The sequence below is a fragment of the Rousettus aegyptiacus genome, unplaced genomic scaffold, assembly GCF_014176215.1.
Source record: "Rousettus aegyptiacus isolate mRouAeg1 unplaced genomic scaffold, mRouAeg1.p scaffold_m13_p_7, whole genome shotgun sequence".
Taxonomy (NCBI): Eukaryota; Metazoa; Chordata; class Mammalia; order Chiroptera; family Pteropodidae; genus Rousettus; species Rousettus aegyptiacus.
Genome location: NW_023416310.1, coordinates 98,945,508 through 98,962,097, shown reverse-complemented (window position 1 = coordinate 98,962,097; position 16,590 = coordinate 98,945,508). Strand labels below are relative to the sequence as shown.

The 16,590-nt window shown below is 37.5% G+C and overlaps 1 protein-coding gene across 23 annotated transcripts in view; it reads right to left on the bottom strand.

Moving 5' to 3' along the window:
- The window catches only part of KLHL3 (kelch like family member 3), a 228,709-nt gene that overhangs the window by 78,603 nt on the left and 133,516 nt on the right, over window positions 1-16,590 (bottom strand). For 17 of the 23 annotated variants that reach the window (XR_004951879.1, XM_016160622.2, XM_016160625.2 and 14 more), the window contains one exon: window positions 6,929-7,035. The exons of the other annotated variants lie outside the window; for them this stretch is intronic. Coding sequence is in view for 14 of the 17 variants with exons in the window: in XM_016160622.2 (XP_016016108.1) it covers window positions 6,929-7,035 (107 nt within the window). In the remaining 3 variants the exon portion in view is untranslated. The remainder of the gene's footprint in view (window positions 1-6,928; window positions 7,036-16,590) is intronic. 23 annotated transcript variants of the gene reach the window in all.

Here is a 16,590-nt window from a genome sequence, read left to right as displayed (position 1 = left end):
AAAGTTCCTGAATAGCCATGGCAGTCTTAAGAAAGGAGAACAAAGTTGGAGGTATCACACTACCTGAAACTAGAAGGCTATGGTAATCAAAACAGGATGATACTGGTATAAAAACAGACACATAAATCAATGGAACAGAATAGAGTGCACAGAAATAAAACCATGCTTATATTGGCATATAATCTATGACAAAGGAGGCAAGAATGTACAATGGGGTAAAGACAGTCTCTTCAACAAATGGTGTTGGGAAAATTGGACAGATATACGCAAAAAAAAAAAAAAAATGAAACTGGACCATCTTCTTATGCCATATACATAAACTCACAATGGATTTAAAGACTTAAATGTAAGACACCAAACCATAAAACTTCTAGATGAAAACACAGGCAGTAAACTCTGATATTGTCATTAGTAATATTTTTTCTAATATATATCCTCATACAAGGAAAACAAAAGAAAAATTAAACATCAAACTGAAAAGTTTTCCACAGTATAGGAAACCACCAATAAAACGAAAAGACAACCTACTGAATGGGAGAAGATATTTGCCTACAATACATCTGGCAACGGGTTAATATTCAAAATTTATAAAGAACTCATATGACTCAAAAAAAACAAACGACCCAATTAAAAAGTGACCAGGAGACCTGAACAGATATTTCTCCAAAGAGGACATATATATGGCCAAGGGACATATGAAAAGATGTTCAAGGTCACTAATGAGATATCACTTCACACCTGTCAGATTGACTATCATCAATAAATCAAAAGACAACAAGTGTTGGCAAGGATATGGAGAAAAGGGAAACCTCTTACACTGTTGGTGGGATTGCAAATTGGTATAATCACTGTAAGAAACAGTTTGGAGATTCCTTAAAAATTAAAAAATAGAACTAGCTTTTGATCCACCAGTTGCACTTCTATGTACTTATCCCCCAAAAAGACCAAAACACTAGTTCATAAAGATCTATGCACCCCTATGTTCAGGGTAGTGCTACTCACTACAGCCAAAATATAGAAGCAACCTAAGTGTCTATCAACAGATGACTGAATAAAGTTATGGTACATATATATAAAGGAATATTACTCAGCCACTAAAGAAATGAAATCTTAACCATTTGCAATGACATGGAAGGACCTAGAGAGTATTGTGCTGAGAGAAATAATTCAGACAGAGAAAGGTAAATACCATATTTCACTTATATGTGGAATCTAAGGACAAAAGAAACAAACAAATAAACAAAAACAGACTCAAATACAGAAAACAAACTGGTGAATGCCAGAAGGAAGTGAGCTCGGGGGCTGGGAGAAAAAGGTGAAGGGAGGGATGAAGAAGTACAAATTAATAGTTACAAAACAGTCATGGGGATGTAGAGTAGAGCATAGGGAATATAGTCGACATTATTTTAATGGCTGTGTTTGGTGCCAGATGGGTGCTAAGGTAATCAAGGGAATCACTTCATAAATTATATACATGTCTAACCATTGTACTGTATATCTGAAATTAATATAAATAATTTTTTTTAAAGGAAAAAAAAAAGAACCAAGAGGGATGGGATCTTGTCAAGCTTATTTTTCAAAATATCCTTAACATCTAACAAAGTGTGCAGCATCTAACAAAGTGTGTAGTGTTTAAAAAATATTTGTTGGAGCAAGTAAAGAAAGGAAGAAGAGAGGCTTTCTCTTGACATTTCATAATCACAGACTCCAGTAATTCCTGCAGGGCAGAAAACCATCAAAGTCCTAGTCACTCTTGCTCCTTCTCTCATCTCTACTACTTTAACAAAATATGTCTACAAAATAGAACATGAGCCCTGTAAGTACTTCCATCAAAGTCAATGCAAGAGCCCTCCTCTGCTAGTTTTTCCCAAGAGGCCCAGTCCAGCCTCATCAGACTCTGAACTTTCAAAAAATGTCTATTATGTGCACATCTTTTTAGCTACTTCTATCTTCTGCTTATCATCAGTTAACATGAATGTCCTATTCCTCCAAATAGAATATGATCCACTTAAGGGCAGATATTTGTCCATTCATTCATTCAAAGATGATGGTGGCCTGGACTAAGGGACTATGTCTTAAATTTCTTTAATTCCTCAGGCTCTGCCTTTGGACCTTGCACCTTATCAATGGTTTTCTCCAATGATGATGTAAATTTCAAGGCTGAGCTACTCTAAGCCCAAACAAGTCTATCCCAGACCATCTTGGCCAAAACAGCTGCACCTTAATGGGGGGCTGGCAGATGTCTGAATAGCAGTCTCTCTTCCTAGGCACTACAAAGGCCTATGTTCAACTACATCCAAATTAATTCTCGAAAAAACTCATCATTTCTGTATCAAGAGCAGCATACTTTTAGTATGATTACTGCACTCCTCATCCTTAAATCTGGATCTCCTAAGCCAGAAAAAGATGTCTGACTTTGATGTAGTGTGTTAGGAAAAGGAAAAAGAAACCCTTTATCAGTATAAGCTTCAGCCCAGACTCTAAAAAAAGACAGTCTCATGGAAGATGAGGCCATTCCTCCTTAATTTCAAGAAGCCTCCGATGCTTCCAACCCTTTTTTCTGAACTATTCTACTCAACTCCTGACTCCTCAAGGGGCAAAACCCTCATAAACCACTACAGTAGTACTACTATTACTCCACACCCTCCCTCGAAGCCCCCTTTATCCAAAGAAAGGATTCAATTCCCTCTCTGCACCATTACCTTGGATTAAGTTTTGCTGAGCTGCATGTTATGCAGCAACGATCTTCAAAGGCATCAAGACATCATTAAGACAGACACAGGCCAGGGTCTGGCAGAGTTTGGCATGAAGAAAGGGTGGAAACAAAGGTTCTATGGAATGCATGCATGCCTGGGAGGTAAGAGAGCTGGGCCTTCATTTCTGCGTTGCAGAGGGTTGGTATCCACCCAAAATACAAGCCCTTTGCCTCTTACCCCAGAACATTCCTGACTCTCCAATTTCTACCCACCATATATTCAAAAATACCGGTTTAACGCTAGCTTATGTCTAATAAAAACTGTATAGTAATTCTTTTTTAAAAAAACAAAACCAATCTATAGTCAGCCTCTGTATATAGTACAACAGAACCAGAAGGATGAGACAGCTCAATCCAGGGATTTCTTTTGGGATGAAAGCCCAAATGTCTTGCAGCCATAATGATAGGCATAAGACCCTGAGCCAGTATATTCTTTAGAACTCGGTTTCTTTAACACCAAAAAATGAAATTGTTTTAAAAGTATTTGTATGACAAGTAGAGACCTATATGGAGTACAAATACTGTAGTACACAGAACTCCGAGAAAAGGGCATGATAAAAAGAGAAAAAGAGACTGGCTATTTGGGGAAAATTCACTTCCCCTGGAATGGATGGGCTAGATGGAGAGAATGGAGGGAATCTTAAGTATTCCATACTCAAAAGAAAAAGATGGGCAAAATACAGTACTGGTGGCCTCTCGAATCACTCTATGCTAAAGAAGTAGAAGACTATTAGGTTGACTGCCCATCCTAGATCTTCTCACAGACTGGCTGACCTTGGACACTCTCCTATGGGCACTCAGACCTTGATTTGACATTTATTCCAAATTATTGTGAGGGCATAGTTAAGGAGTGGAGTTGGTATTTGGAACCACCACAGGACATCTGGGCCATATAAACTCAGAGGACAAAAAAAAAAAAAAAACACTTTGAGCCTGAGTAAAAGATTGTAATCACATCACTTAAGTCAGAAGAAAGTCACGTGTGTTTTGTTTTCTTTTTGACCTTAAACATCTAACAGAAATGGACTTCACATGAGTTAGCTGGGTCTTTTCATTACTAATTTTATGCATTTTAAAGCTTAACTTGATAATTAGAACAAAATTTTACAATGTTATTTTTTTTTGTGCCTGTTTACCAACGTTTAAACAAAGCCAAGGGGCTTTAAAAAACACACAAGTCTTATATATTGCTGATGGAAGCAAAGATGGTACAACTGTTCCAGAGTTGTGGAGTTATAGTATGTGTCTCACAAGTCCTCAAAACATGCATCCTCAAATATTTCTTAGTCTAGGGATCTATTCTAAGGAAACAATGAGGAATGTAAATAAAGATTAAGATACAAGGATACCCATTATAGTATTATTTATAATAGCCGAATATTAGAAAGAACTGTAATTTCCAACCAATAAGGAAATAGATTTTCAATTAGAATACATATAATGGGCTCTTATGAAACCCTTTTAATTATGATGTAGATGTGATTTCATCAAAAAAAAAAAAAGAGATATTCACAATACAGTGTTAAACTCGATTAAGCAAATTTTCATTGAACACCTGCTACATGGAAGGCAGTGGGGATATAGCAATACATATAAAAGGCATAGCTCTTAACATCATAAACTTATGGCTGACCAAGAAAATCAGATACTGAAGAAGTAGTGAGTAAGTAGTAATACTGAAGAGATGTGAAAAGGACCGTGAGAGCAATAGCAAAGGGATTTAACCTAATCCAAGGGGGTTATGGAAGGTCTTCTTGAGAAAACAGTGCTTCAGCAGTAATGAAGGATGATGAGGTCAGGCTGGAAAAGAGGCAGGGAGGAAGGATATTATAGGAAGATGAATAGAACTTTTTAAAAAAATACATCATCAAAAAAAGCTATTCGACTGTGTATATATAAAGTCATTAATGTTAAAAAATATATATTTTGTCTATATATTTGTAAATGTATGCATATATTTATAACTTTGAAATTTGAAAGGATGTAAGTTATAATCTTATCTAGCTGTTATATTACATGTAATTTTAAAATTTTTTGCTTGCCCACATATTATAATTTTTTTGCAATAAACATATGTGAACAGTGGTTGGTTGGATGGATGAATGGGTAAGTAGAAGGGAAGATGGAAAGCTATATAGTAACCAGATTCAAAACAAGGCTTGGGCTGGGCATCACATTAGATTGCTTTCTCCTGATTCTCTCCTCCCATCAATTACTAGAATCCAGGCCTGCCCCCAAAGCATCTTCTCTCTCCATTTCTAATATCACTGTGATTTTTTTTGCTTAGGCACTTCCACTACCGAAGAGGCAAGTTTATTAGCAAAAAAAAGTGGAGCCAACACTATAAGTCACTGAAATTCCAAACAGATTCCTCTCTCAACAATGGAATTTCCAAACCACACACAGAGAGAAGAATGACTGGCAGAAATAGCTATTGAAATTTTAGCTAAATAACAGTTGCAGACAAAATGAAATATTTTTTTTTTTTTAAAAAAGAGATGGATAAAAATCATTACTACTAAGGTTTGAGAGTACTCTAAAGAGAATGAGGCTCAAAATTTTCAGGTAGCGAAACTGTCTGGTTTTCCAGGCTACACTGTGGAATTCCTGGCCTAAAAGTAAAATAAGAGTAGCTTGATCCACTCTGCAGAGGCACAGCTCTGAATTGAGACCAGCTCCTTCATGTGATGACCCAAGGAGGACACACATGTGAGGAACTCTCACAACATAAGTGCTAAGTCTCCCCCAACAGGAACTATTCTTGCCCGGCGCAGGCTGTGCACTATATTAAGAAAGGGGTAAGAGTCTATTTAAGCAAAAATATGCCTACATTCATCCATTCTTAGCAAGCCCACATTCATTCTTTCAGCTTGTATTTATTCACTGTCTCCTAAATACCAGGCCCTGTAGTGGGCACAGAGGATTCAACAATGACAGGATATGGTTCCCAAGTACCCAAAGCTCACAATCAAGTGTGAGAAAACATTTCATTCATTCATTTAAAAACTATGAATCCTATTGTGTACCTGGTACTCAGGATATAGTAACAAACAATTCCAACACCATCCCTGACTTCATAGAGCTTATATTCTAGTGAGAGAATAAACCCATGTAAATGATGAACGTGATTTTCAGATAGTGGTAAATGTTATAAAAAAATGTATAGTCAAGTTATAGGATAGAAAAGAGACAGTGGGAAGCTACAGCTAGGGTGATCAGAGGAGGCCAATCTGAGGAGACTTGAGCTATAAATTGCAGGATGAGAAGCAGCTGATGTATAAGAGAGTACTGGTACTACAGACACCAGGAAACAGACAAGAAGGCAGAGTGATAGTGACCACACTCAGAGGAAGCACGGGTACTTTGCGAGCATGTGAAAGGGACACCTGACCCAGTCCGGGATCTCCCCCAGTCCAGCTGGCCTTCAGTAAGCAGTGATTTATAGAGCACTACATGTACCGGTTCAGAGCAGGTGCTGTGAGGCACTACAGACTGGAAGCTCAGCCCACGGGTTTCAGGAAATTCAGTCTCAGAAGTAACACATGTAAAATAGTTGGACAAAGCTATGTGGTATGCTCAGAGAACAGGGACTCCCTGGAAGGCTGGCAAAGGTGATAAAACTGAATGACTGATGATGAATATTCCTGTCTTACTCTCCCCCACCCCAGGCCCCATTATCACTTCTCCAACTCTCCTGTATATGCCACAGGAAGTCTACGACCCCTGCTTGGAAGGAAGGGCTAAGGAAGGATAGGATGTGAGCCAGCCAGTAGAGCACCAGGCCAGCCATCAAGAAGCCAAGTTCCACTCATACTCTGTGTGGCCCCCATCTACAAAATGAGAGACCAGAGCCCTGGGAATGAGCCCAATGGTTTATATTTTTCACACTCTCCCCATATGACCTCAATGCATTCCAAAGTTTAAGAACTAACGGACTACACGATTCTACCTTTATTGCCTCAGAGGTGGACAAGAGGCTGCATTCCTGACTGGCCTGGCTGAGACTATGATTGCTTCGAGTCCTCCATAGTGCAAAGCACATATCTGGCCCATAGAAGCTCCTCATGGTCGATGTCACAGCCTTTCTTTCCTCCCTCCCCTCATGCTACCGCCCTCAATAGTCTCCCAGGGCACTACAACCTCGGAACTGTGGGTTGTTTCCCCTCACCATACCTGTGAACATCGCACAGAAGTAGGGGCTGCAGGCTGCCAGGACCACACGGTGGGCTTCTATCTCGACATCTTCCGCCACAATCATCACGTCACACAACAGCTGCTTACTGTTAAGACACCAGTGAGGGGACAAGATGGGTCATAGCACCAACACCTACCCCAGCAACACAAGGGCATTTTTTCTCCCACCCAAATTTCATACTATCACCATATAAGGCTGTCATAGAGACTTGCCCTATCTCAAGTTAGGCAGGGGGAGGGACTCATCAACTTTACCAAGTCCCTGACAAGCCTGACACTCACGCTTTCCTAAGGCACCCAGAGAAATCCAACTAGTCTGTGGCTGCAAATTCAGAGTTCCTCCATTTGTCTTCACCTCTCTGCTCCCCACTCCATCAACTATGACTGAGATGGGGGGACAGCAGCTCAGGAAGCAGTGGGAAAAGTTTAGGTCTGTCAGTCAAGTAACTGAATGAATGCCAAGAGGCATGAGCATGTGCCACCAGTGAGAACAAGTATTAACAATTCCCCCAAGAGATCCACTGCCTGTGCAGTACTGGTAAGACACCAGCCAGATCTGGAGGACTCTCCAGATCTCCTCCCACCCAGATTTAACACTATCACCAAAAAGACTCTACCTGCACACTGTGCTTCCTAAAGACCCTGCACAAACTCCAATCATTGTAATTATTAAGAATATTGTAACTGCCTTTTTTCATGTTTGTCACCCCCACTACACTATTGACTCTGAAAGGAACTAATTTACTGTTAAATTCTAGACACCTGCAGGCCTAGCCCACAGTACACCCTAAATTTTTACTAAACAAATGAACAAATTTTGAAATGAGATCAATCCACACTCATAGACAGAATGGATATTTGACTACTTTAGAGACTGAAAGGGTGCTGCAGGCCCTGTCAATCCAAGAATTTTTCCTCTACCAGCCTTCCAAGTCCTTATCATGCCTACTATTAATATAGTGGTTAACATCTATTGAGTTATATGTGCCAGGCACTGGTCTAAGCACTTTTTTACACATATTACTTCATTTAATCCTCTCTACGACCTTATGAGGTAAGACTGTTATTATGCCCCATATTACAAGCAAAGAAATTAAGGCCCAGAGAAGTAACTTTTCCAAGGTCCCATGGAAAGGAGGCAGTGGAAACAGGATTTGAATACAGGCAGAAGAACTCCAGAACCCATGCCCCTAACTTCTATGGTATCCCAACACCACTAGTCCCTCCTTTAGACTGAAGCACTATTGATGGGAGGGATGACAAGGAGGACAAATACATTTCAACTATGATCCATTGATAGAAGTTACTCAGAACACTTTATTGTATTAAGAAGTCTGAGGTCATGATAGGGTTCAATATTAGAGTGATGAGATAAATGAGTCTGCCATTACTGATAAATGGAAGAGAAGATACAAATTGGCCATCTCTGGTGTACCATATTAAACCATTGCCAACTATTAAGGCATTAGTCCAGGTTCACTTATCAGAGAAACAGAATCATACAACCTGAGGAGGTTACAGCTACAAATGCCCTTAGAAAATATCTGGTCTATGGAGCTCAGAGAGGTGGCCCACAGCTACAGAAGCTTGAGTCTTGAATTCAGATATAGTACCACAATGCCTTATGATTGGCTGAAACTTAGAATGGGAAATGACAGAAAACAGGTTAGTGTCAATACAGGGAAAGGTGGTCAGGAAAGATTCATCACATGGCATAAGGTATCAGTGAGGGGGCTTCTGGAAAAGGTGAGACCTCCAAGCACCAAGAGGCAAAACCTAGGAGTGGAACCTCACACTGCAGTGGACAGCAGACCCTACACACAAATTTTATCGGAATAAGCCAGTTCAACTGGAAACACAACTGTCTCTGCCCCTAACTGGTTATAAGAATGGAGATGAATGACTTTACCACAGTTTTTTCATCTTTCTTAGCTACCTTGGGACATACATCATGGGGACCAAATGAGATTGCAGATGCCACCTGAGAATAGACTGGTTTTTAATCTGGACAAAAATTATTGTAAAAATGTATTCCCAACACGAATAAACTCATCTTGGACATTTTCACTTCTACTAAAGATTTTAGGGGGAAATGAAGTTATCACTGCTATCTTAAAGTACAGGTAAATTTTTTTCTTTGATGATAAATATTTTATGACGAAAGTGTTGAAACAGATGGGTCAGAAATACTGAGCAAATTTTCAATGCTGGGTGCTGAAAAAGCAAATGTCAAAGAGGGATATCTTACACAAACCCACAGAAGCTGGCACTTCATGAAGAAATGAGAAAGAGACAAGGAGGAATGAGAAATAAAGATGGAGAATCCAGTTCAGCAAATGAGTGAGAGCAGTTCTGATGGGTGGGAAGTGTATTCCAAGGCCATGGAAACTCTAACCTAGGAAAATAACCAAGAGAAACCTGCCAGAAACTGGAGGTAAGCTTACCCTGGGGCTATCCATGCATCCACTCTGCATGGAAAAGGGGGAAGGTGTCTCCTAAGCACTGCATGGCTCATAAGCACTTCTGATTTCATTTACCAGAGATCCTATGGGATCCTTTTTTTCTGAGATATCACACTACTACAAAGGACAGTTTTGAAGAGAAAGAAATGGAGCTATACATTTTGTGACTTGTGGAGATTTACAGTATAGCTGTTAGGAAGAAAGCTCAGGCTCCAGAATCAAACTCACCAAACTGATACTCATGTACCCTGAGTATCAGAATTCAGATGTTATAATCAAGATAATGAATAGTGCTAATAGTAAATATTCAGTAAATGCTAACTTATTTCTTTTCTTCTTTCCACAAAGAAGAAAATTTAAAATTAGAGTTAAGTTTTGCATATATTAAGTTTGAGGTGCCTGTTGGACATCGAAGCAGGGTTATCGACTAGGCAAATGGATACATAAGTCTGCAGTTTAGAGGTAGGAGATGGTCATGAGGTTAAGAGGAGAGGAAGAACAAGCAAAAAAGATGAGAAAGCAGCCAGTGAGAGGAAAAAAAAAAAAGGGGTGTCGTGTCCCAGAATCCAAGCAGACAGGGCTTCAAGGAGGAAGGAATGATCACATGTATCTGTACTGCTTATAATAAAATATGATTAGTGGCTAGACAGGGCAATTAGGCAAGAAAATAAAATAAAAGGCATCCAAATTGGAATGAAATAAATAAAGCTATGTCTACTCTCAGATAACAATCTTGTGACTAGAAAATCCTAAAGAATGCTTTAAAAACTATTAGAGCAAATAAATGACTTCAAAAAGGTTACAGAATACAAGGTCAATATACAAAAATCAATTGTATTTTTACACCCTTGCAATAAACAATCCAAAAATAATACTAAAAAAATTCCATATACAATAGCATCAAAAAAGAATAAAATACCTACGACTAAATTTAACCAAAAAAGTGCAAAACCTATGCTCTGAACTATAAAAAAACAGTTGAAGGAAACTAAAGACCTAAATAAATGGAAAGACCTCTAGTTTTCATGGAGCGAAAGATTTAATATTGTTACAATGGCAATACTCCCCCAAATTATTCTACAGATTCAACACAACTTCTATCAAATTCCCAGCTGGCTTCTTCACAGAAATTGACAAGCTGAGCCTAAAATTCATATGAAAATGCAAGAGACCTGAAATGGCCAAAACAATCTTGAAAAAGAACAGAATTGAAGGACTCACACTTCCTAATTTCAAAACTTACTACAAACCTAAAGACAGTGCCATAATAGCATAAGGATAGATATATAGAGATCTATACAATACATTTGAGAATCCAGAAACAGACACTCACATTTACAGTAAATTGATTTTTGACAAGGTGCCAACTAAGAAAGAATAGTCTTTTAAACAAATGGTTCTGGGACAACTGGATAATCACATACAAGAGAATGAAGTTGAACCCACTCCCTCATAGCATATACAAAAGTTAACTTGTAATGAAACAAAGACCTAAATTTAAGAGCTAGAACTATAAAACTCTTAGAAGAAAAGATAGGAGTAAATCTTCATGACACTGGATTAGGCAATGGTTTGTTAGATAAGATACCAAAAGCACACATACAAAAAAGGGAAAAAAAACAAATTGGACATCAAAACTTATAACTTTTGTGCTTCAAAAGACACAATTTGGACATCAGGCAAGTGAAAAAACAAACCATAGAACAAAAGAAAAATTCTGCAAATCATGTATCTGATAAGAGGCTTGTATATAAAATATATAAAGAACTTGAACTCTTGACAACTCAGTACTAAGAAGACATATAATTTTTAAATGGGCAAAGGATCTAAATAGACATTTCTCCCAGTGAGATTCAGAAATGGCCAATGAGCAAATGAAAGATGCTCAATAATATTGGTCATCAGACAACTGTAAATCAAAATCACAATGAGATACCACCTCACATATACTAGGATGGCTACAATCAAAAACAAAAAATAACAAGTACTGGTGGAGATACAGAGAAACTGGAACTTTCATATACTGCTGGTAGAAATGTAAAATAGTATAGCTGCTTTGGAAAACAGTCTGACAGTCCCTCAAAAGGTTATACATAAGAGTTATCATCATATGACCGAGAAGTCCTACTTGGGTACATACTCAAGAGAAATGAAAACGTATGTCCACACAAAAGCTTACAATCTTTTATAACAGCATTATTCATGATAGCCAAAAGTCAAATGTAGTATACCCATACAATGAAATACTATTCGGCAATAACAAGGACTAAAATACTTAAGATATGGTGCAACATGGATGAACCTTGAAAACATTATGCTAAGTGAAAGAAGCCAGTCACCAAAGACCACATACTATATGATTCCAAAATAAGCAAATCTATAAAGACAGAAAGATTAGTCGTAGCCCCAGACTAGCGGGAAGGGGATATAGGGAAAATAAGGGGATTACTGCTAAAGTACACAGGATTTTTTGTAGGGTGATGAAAATATTCTAAAATTGATTATTGGTTGCATGACTATGAATTTACTTAAAGCCATTAAATTGTACATTTTAAATGGGTGAATTGTGTGGTATACGAATTATATCTTGATAAAGTTGTTACCAAAAAAAAAAAAAAATGTACTAAGATGGCTACTACAAGTAATAAAGGCATAGTGGCAGATCATCCAAAAAAAAAAGATGAGAACAGCACTGTTTGCAATGGTGAAATGAGAGGTTAAAACTGTCACGATGACCTAGAAAAACTGTTTCTCCTTTTCAAGCCTGGTCAGGGTGTGGTATTCCAAAAAGGACCACATCCCCACTTACTGGCTTGATGGTCAGGAGCCAAAGAACTATTAGGGTTCTGCTGCCCAGAAGCAGCTGTTGGTCTGACCAGAACAGAGCTATGAAGTGCAAAAAAAGGAGGAAGGCAGGGTGGTTACCATGCCAACAGTCCATTCTCTACCATGGAAGTAAAAAGAATAGGAAACTTGTGAATTGCGTGATTCATAAATTGCAAAGAACACGTGTGAACTAAAATAGCTTAAAATTGAGGGAGGGGAATGTGAAAACAATGCAAGAAATAACCCCGGGTCCCTGGAATATCATGTAACATTTCATTAGCTTAATCTCTGGATGACAAGATGCTTTAACCAGGACTTCATTTAAAAAAAGTATACCTCTCTCCAGTTCCCATTAAACTCATCCAGATCAATAAAGGATTTATTCAGGTCCCCTGCCTCACCCATTCCACTCTAGTTTTTAAAATTAGTCATTTAAATACCTTAGAATTTGATATAATCTTTGAACACTGCTTGAATGCATGTTTCATCGAGGGCAACGTTTTAACTCCCTTATCTTATGCCATACTCCTATAGCTGAGCATAGTGCTTAGCAAATCATCTTCATCATTATAATAGCTAACACTTAAAGAATGTTCATTATATACCTGGGTCTCAAAACAATATCTAAGGTATAGGTATCATTATTATTATGCTACATACTGTTGAAATCAGTAATTCTACTCCTAAGCACTTTACTTATTAAACCTCTGAACAGGCCAGCAAGACTGGAACTATTATAAGCCTCATTTTATGGTTGACAAAAGTGAGGTCAGGGAGATGAATTAATTTGTGCAGGTTCTCACAGCTAGTAAGTACTGGAGCCAAGATCTGAAACCAGGCTGCCTGGCTCCAGTCTATGCTTGTGACCACTATTCTATACTGCTCTAAAAGTAACCACTGCAGGTGTTATTTACATGAGCAATTAAAAAAGCTAAACATCCAACAACAGGGAACTGTTTAAAAAAAATAAACCAAAGAGAATATTATTCATCCACTAAAAATAACATTGTGGAACAGTTAGTAATATAGAAAACTTGTTCAATATAGTGATAAAAGAAAAAAATCTGGTTGAGATGTATACTTTAAAGAAAAGAAAGATGTTCTCCAAACTATTAACAATGGTTACCACTATGTATTAAAATTATAGATGACCTTTTGCTCACCTATATTATCTAAATGCTCTATAATAAATGTATTCCTTTTTCTAATAAAATTAAAAGAAAAATTTAAAAAATTTTTAAAATTTTTTTAATGAAAGAGAAACTCATGCCTAAACCTGAATTAAAATTTTCCCAGATACAGACTGTGGTCCATGTGAAAATGAATGAATGAATGATGAATGAATGAATGAATGAATAGGAAAGAGATTACAATGGTTAATTTAATGTGTCAACTTGACTGGGCTAAAGAATGCCCAGATAGCTGGGAAGACATTATTTCTGGGGGTGTCTGTGAAGGTTTCACCAGAAAAGATTAGCATTTGAATTGGTAGACTGAGAAAAGATGTCCTTCACCAGTGCAGGTGGGCGTCATCCAATCCACAGAGGCCTTGAATAGAACAAAAAAAGGAGAATTCTCGCTTTCTCTTCTTGAGCTGGACTGTCCATCTTTTGCCCTCAGACATCAGAGCAACTGGTTCTCAGCCCTTTGGAGTGCCGGGCTTACATCAGTGGCTCTTGTTTCTCAGGCTTTTGGACCTGGACTAAACTATACTACTGGCTTTCCTGGTTCCCTAGCTTACACACAGATTATGGGAATTCTCTGCCTCCATAACCACATGAGCTAATTTCTTTAATAAATCTCTCTATATATACACATATCTTATTGATTCTGTTTTTCTGGAAAACCCTGACTAATATTAAGATTATTCACTTAAACTTCAGCAAAGGGCCAGTATTTTACAAAACAAATTTCACAAAACAGTCGGTCTATATGTAACAATAACCAAAGAGGGTTCTATAGTCAAATTTGTATGGGAAACTCTCAGTTAGACAAATTAATTGCAAGATTGCTCAGAGATTTTAATATGCCTGTATGTATTATGAATCTCAGAGGGGGGCAAATCAGTCTTATATGGCATTTTTCAAACTCACTTGGGTACAGCGCTCTTTTTCCCCAGAGAGCATCTTAAGAAAATCTTCCTCAGAACAGACTGGCGAATGCTGATTTATGCAAAAGAGAAGAAGCAGAACTATTGGAAGAGGTTAAATCCCAGTCAATGATTTTGGGGAAAGATATAAAAACGTGTGGTAACTAGGAAAAGAAGCAATAAGGACATAGCAGGATAACTTTCTTTTTGAAGTTATTTAAGAAAAAGAAAAGATGCTAACAATGGAAAGTGCGGGGAGAGGGAAATTCTGTGTACATAACTTATTCCCTGAGCTCTCCCCTTCAGCAATTACTAGAGTTGGCTACACCAGGCAAAATACAATCTGGTGAGAGACCTGGTATCTTTTTTGTTTTGTTTTGTTTTATTGAGATATAATCAACATATAACACTGTCTAAATTTAAAACATACAATGTAATGATTTGCTATACATATATATATTGAGAAATGATTATCACAATAAAGTTAGTTAACACATCTGTCACTTCACATAGTTGCCATTTGTGTGTGTGTGTGTGTGTGTGTGGTAAGAATATTTAAGATCTACTCTCTAAGCAACTTTCAAGTATACAATACAGTATTGCTACCTACAGTCACCAAGTTTTACGTAAGATGCCCAGAACTTATGCATCTTATAATTGGAAGTTTGTAGGAGTTGATCAGCATCTCCCCATTTCCATTGCCCCGACTCCTCCAATCTACCCTCTGCTTCTATGAGTTTGGCTTGTTTAGATTCCATAGACAAGTGGGATCATACAGTATTAGTCTTTCTTTGTCTGATTTGTTTTACTTAGCATAATGCCCGCAAGGTCGTTACTTGTTGTTGTAAATGTTGGAATTTCCTTCTCTTTTTTTTTTCCTTCAGATATATACCCAGAAATGAGATTGCTAGACTGTATGGCAATTAAATTTGTAATTTTTTGAGACATCTCCACACTGTTTTCAATAGTGGCTGTACCAATTTACACTCCCACCAATAATGTACAAGGATTCCCTTTTCTCCACATCCTTGCCACCTTGCCAGCATTTATCTCATGTTTTTTTCCAATTATAGCTGACATTCAATATTATATTAGTTTCAGGTGTACAGTATAGTGGTTAGACATTTACATAACTTACAAAATGATCTCCCCAATATATCTCGTCTTTGTGATAATAGCCATTCTAACAAGTATGAAATGCTGTCTCATTGTGATTTAGATTTGCACTTCCCTAATGATTAGTGATGTTGAGCCCCTTTTCATGTATGCGTTGGCCATATGGATGTCTTCTTTGGAAAAATGTCTATTCATGTCCCTTTCCCAGTTTGTAATCAGATTATGTCATTGCTTCCCTATTGAGTTGTACAAGTTCCTTATATATTTTGGATATTAATCAGATATATGGTTTGCCAATATTTTCTCCCATTCCCATTTTGTAGGCTACCTGCTCATTTTGTTGATGGTTTCCTTTGCTGTGAAAAAGCTTTTTAGTTTGATGTAGTCCCACTTGTTTATTTTTGCCTTCGTTGCTTAAGCTTTTGGTGTCATATCCGAAAAGTCATTGCCAAGACCAATGACAAGAAGGGTTTTCCTCGTTTTCTTCTAGGATTTTACGGTTTCTAGTACATTTAAGTCTTTCACCCATTTTCAATTAATTTTTCTCAGTGGGGGCGCATTTCATTCTTTTGTATGTGGCTAACCAGTTTTCCTAGCACCATGTATTAAAGAAACTATCCTTTCCCCATTAATTATTCTTGATTCCTTTGTCAAATATTAGTTGATCATATACACACAAGTTTATTTCTGGGCTCTCAATTCTGTTCCATTGGTCTATGGGTCTCAACCATACTGTCCTAATTACTATAACACTGTAATATAGTTAAAATCAGAAAGTGTAATATTTCCAGCTCTGCTCTTTTATAAGATTGCTTTGGCTATTCAGGGCCTCTTGTAGTTCCATATGAATTTTAGGATTGTTTTTTCTATTTCTGTAAAAAATGTCATTGGAATTTTGATAGGGATTACACTGAATCTATAGATGGCTTTGGGTAGCATACACATTTTAAGAATACTAATTCTTTGGATCTATAACACAGAATATCTTTTCATTTATGTGTGTCTTTCTCAGTCTCTTTCATGAATGTCTTATAGTTTTCAGTGTATAGATGATTCACCTCCTTGGTTAAGTTTATTCCTAAGTATTTTATTGCTGTTATAATGAGATTATTTTATTTCTTTTTTAGTAGAGTATTGCTGATGTATAG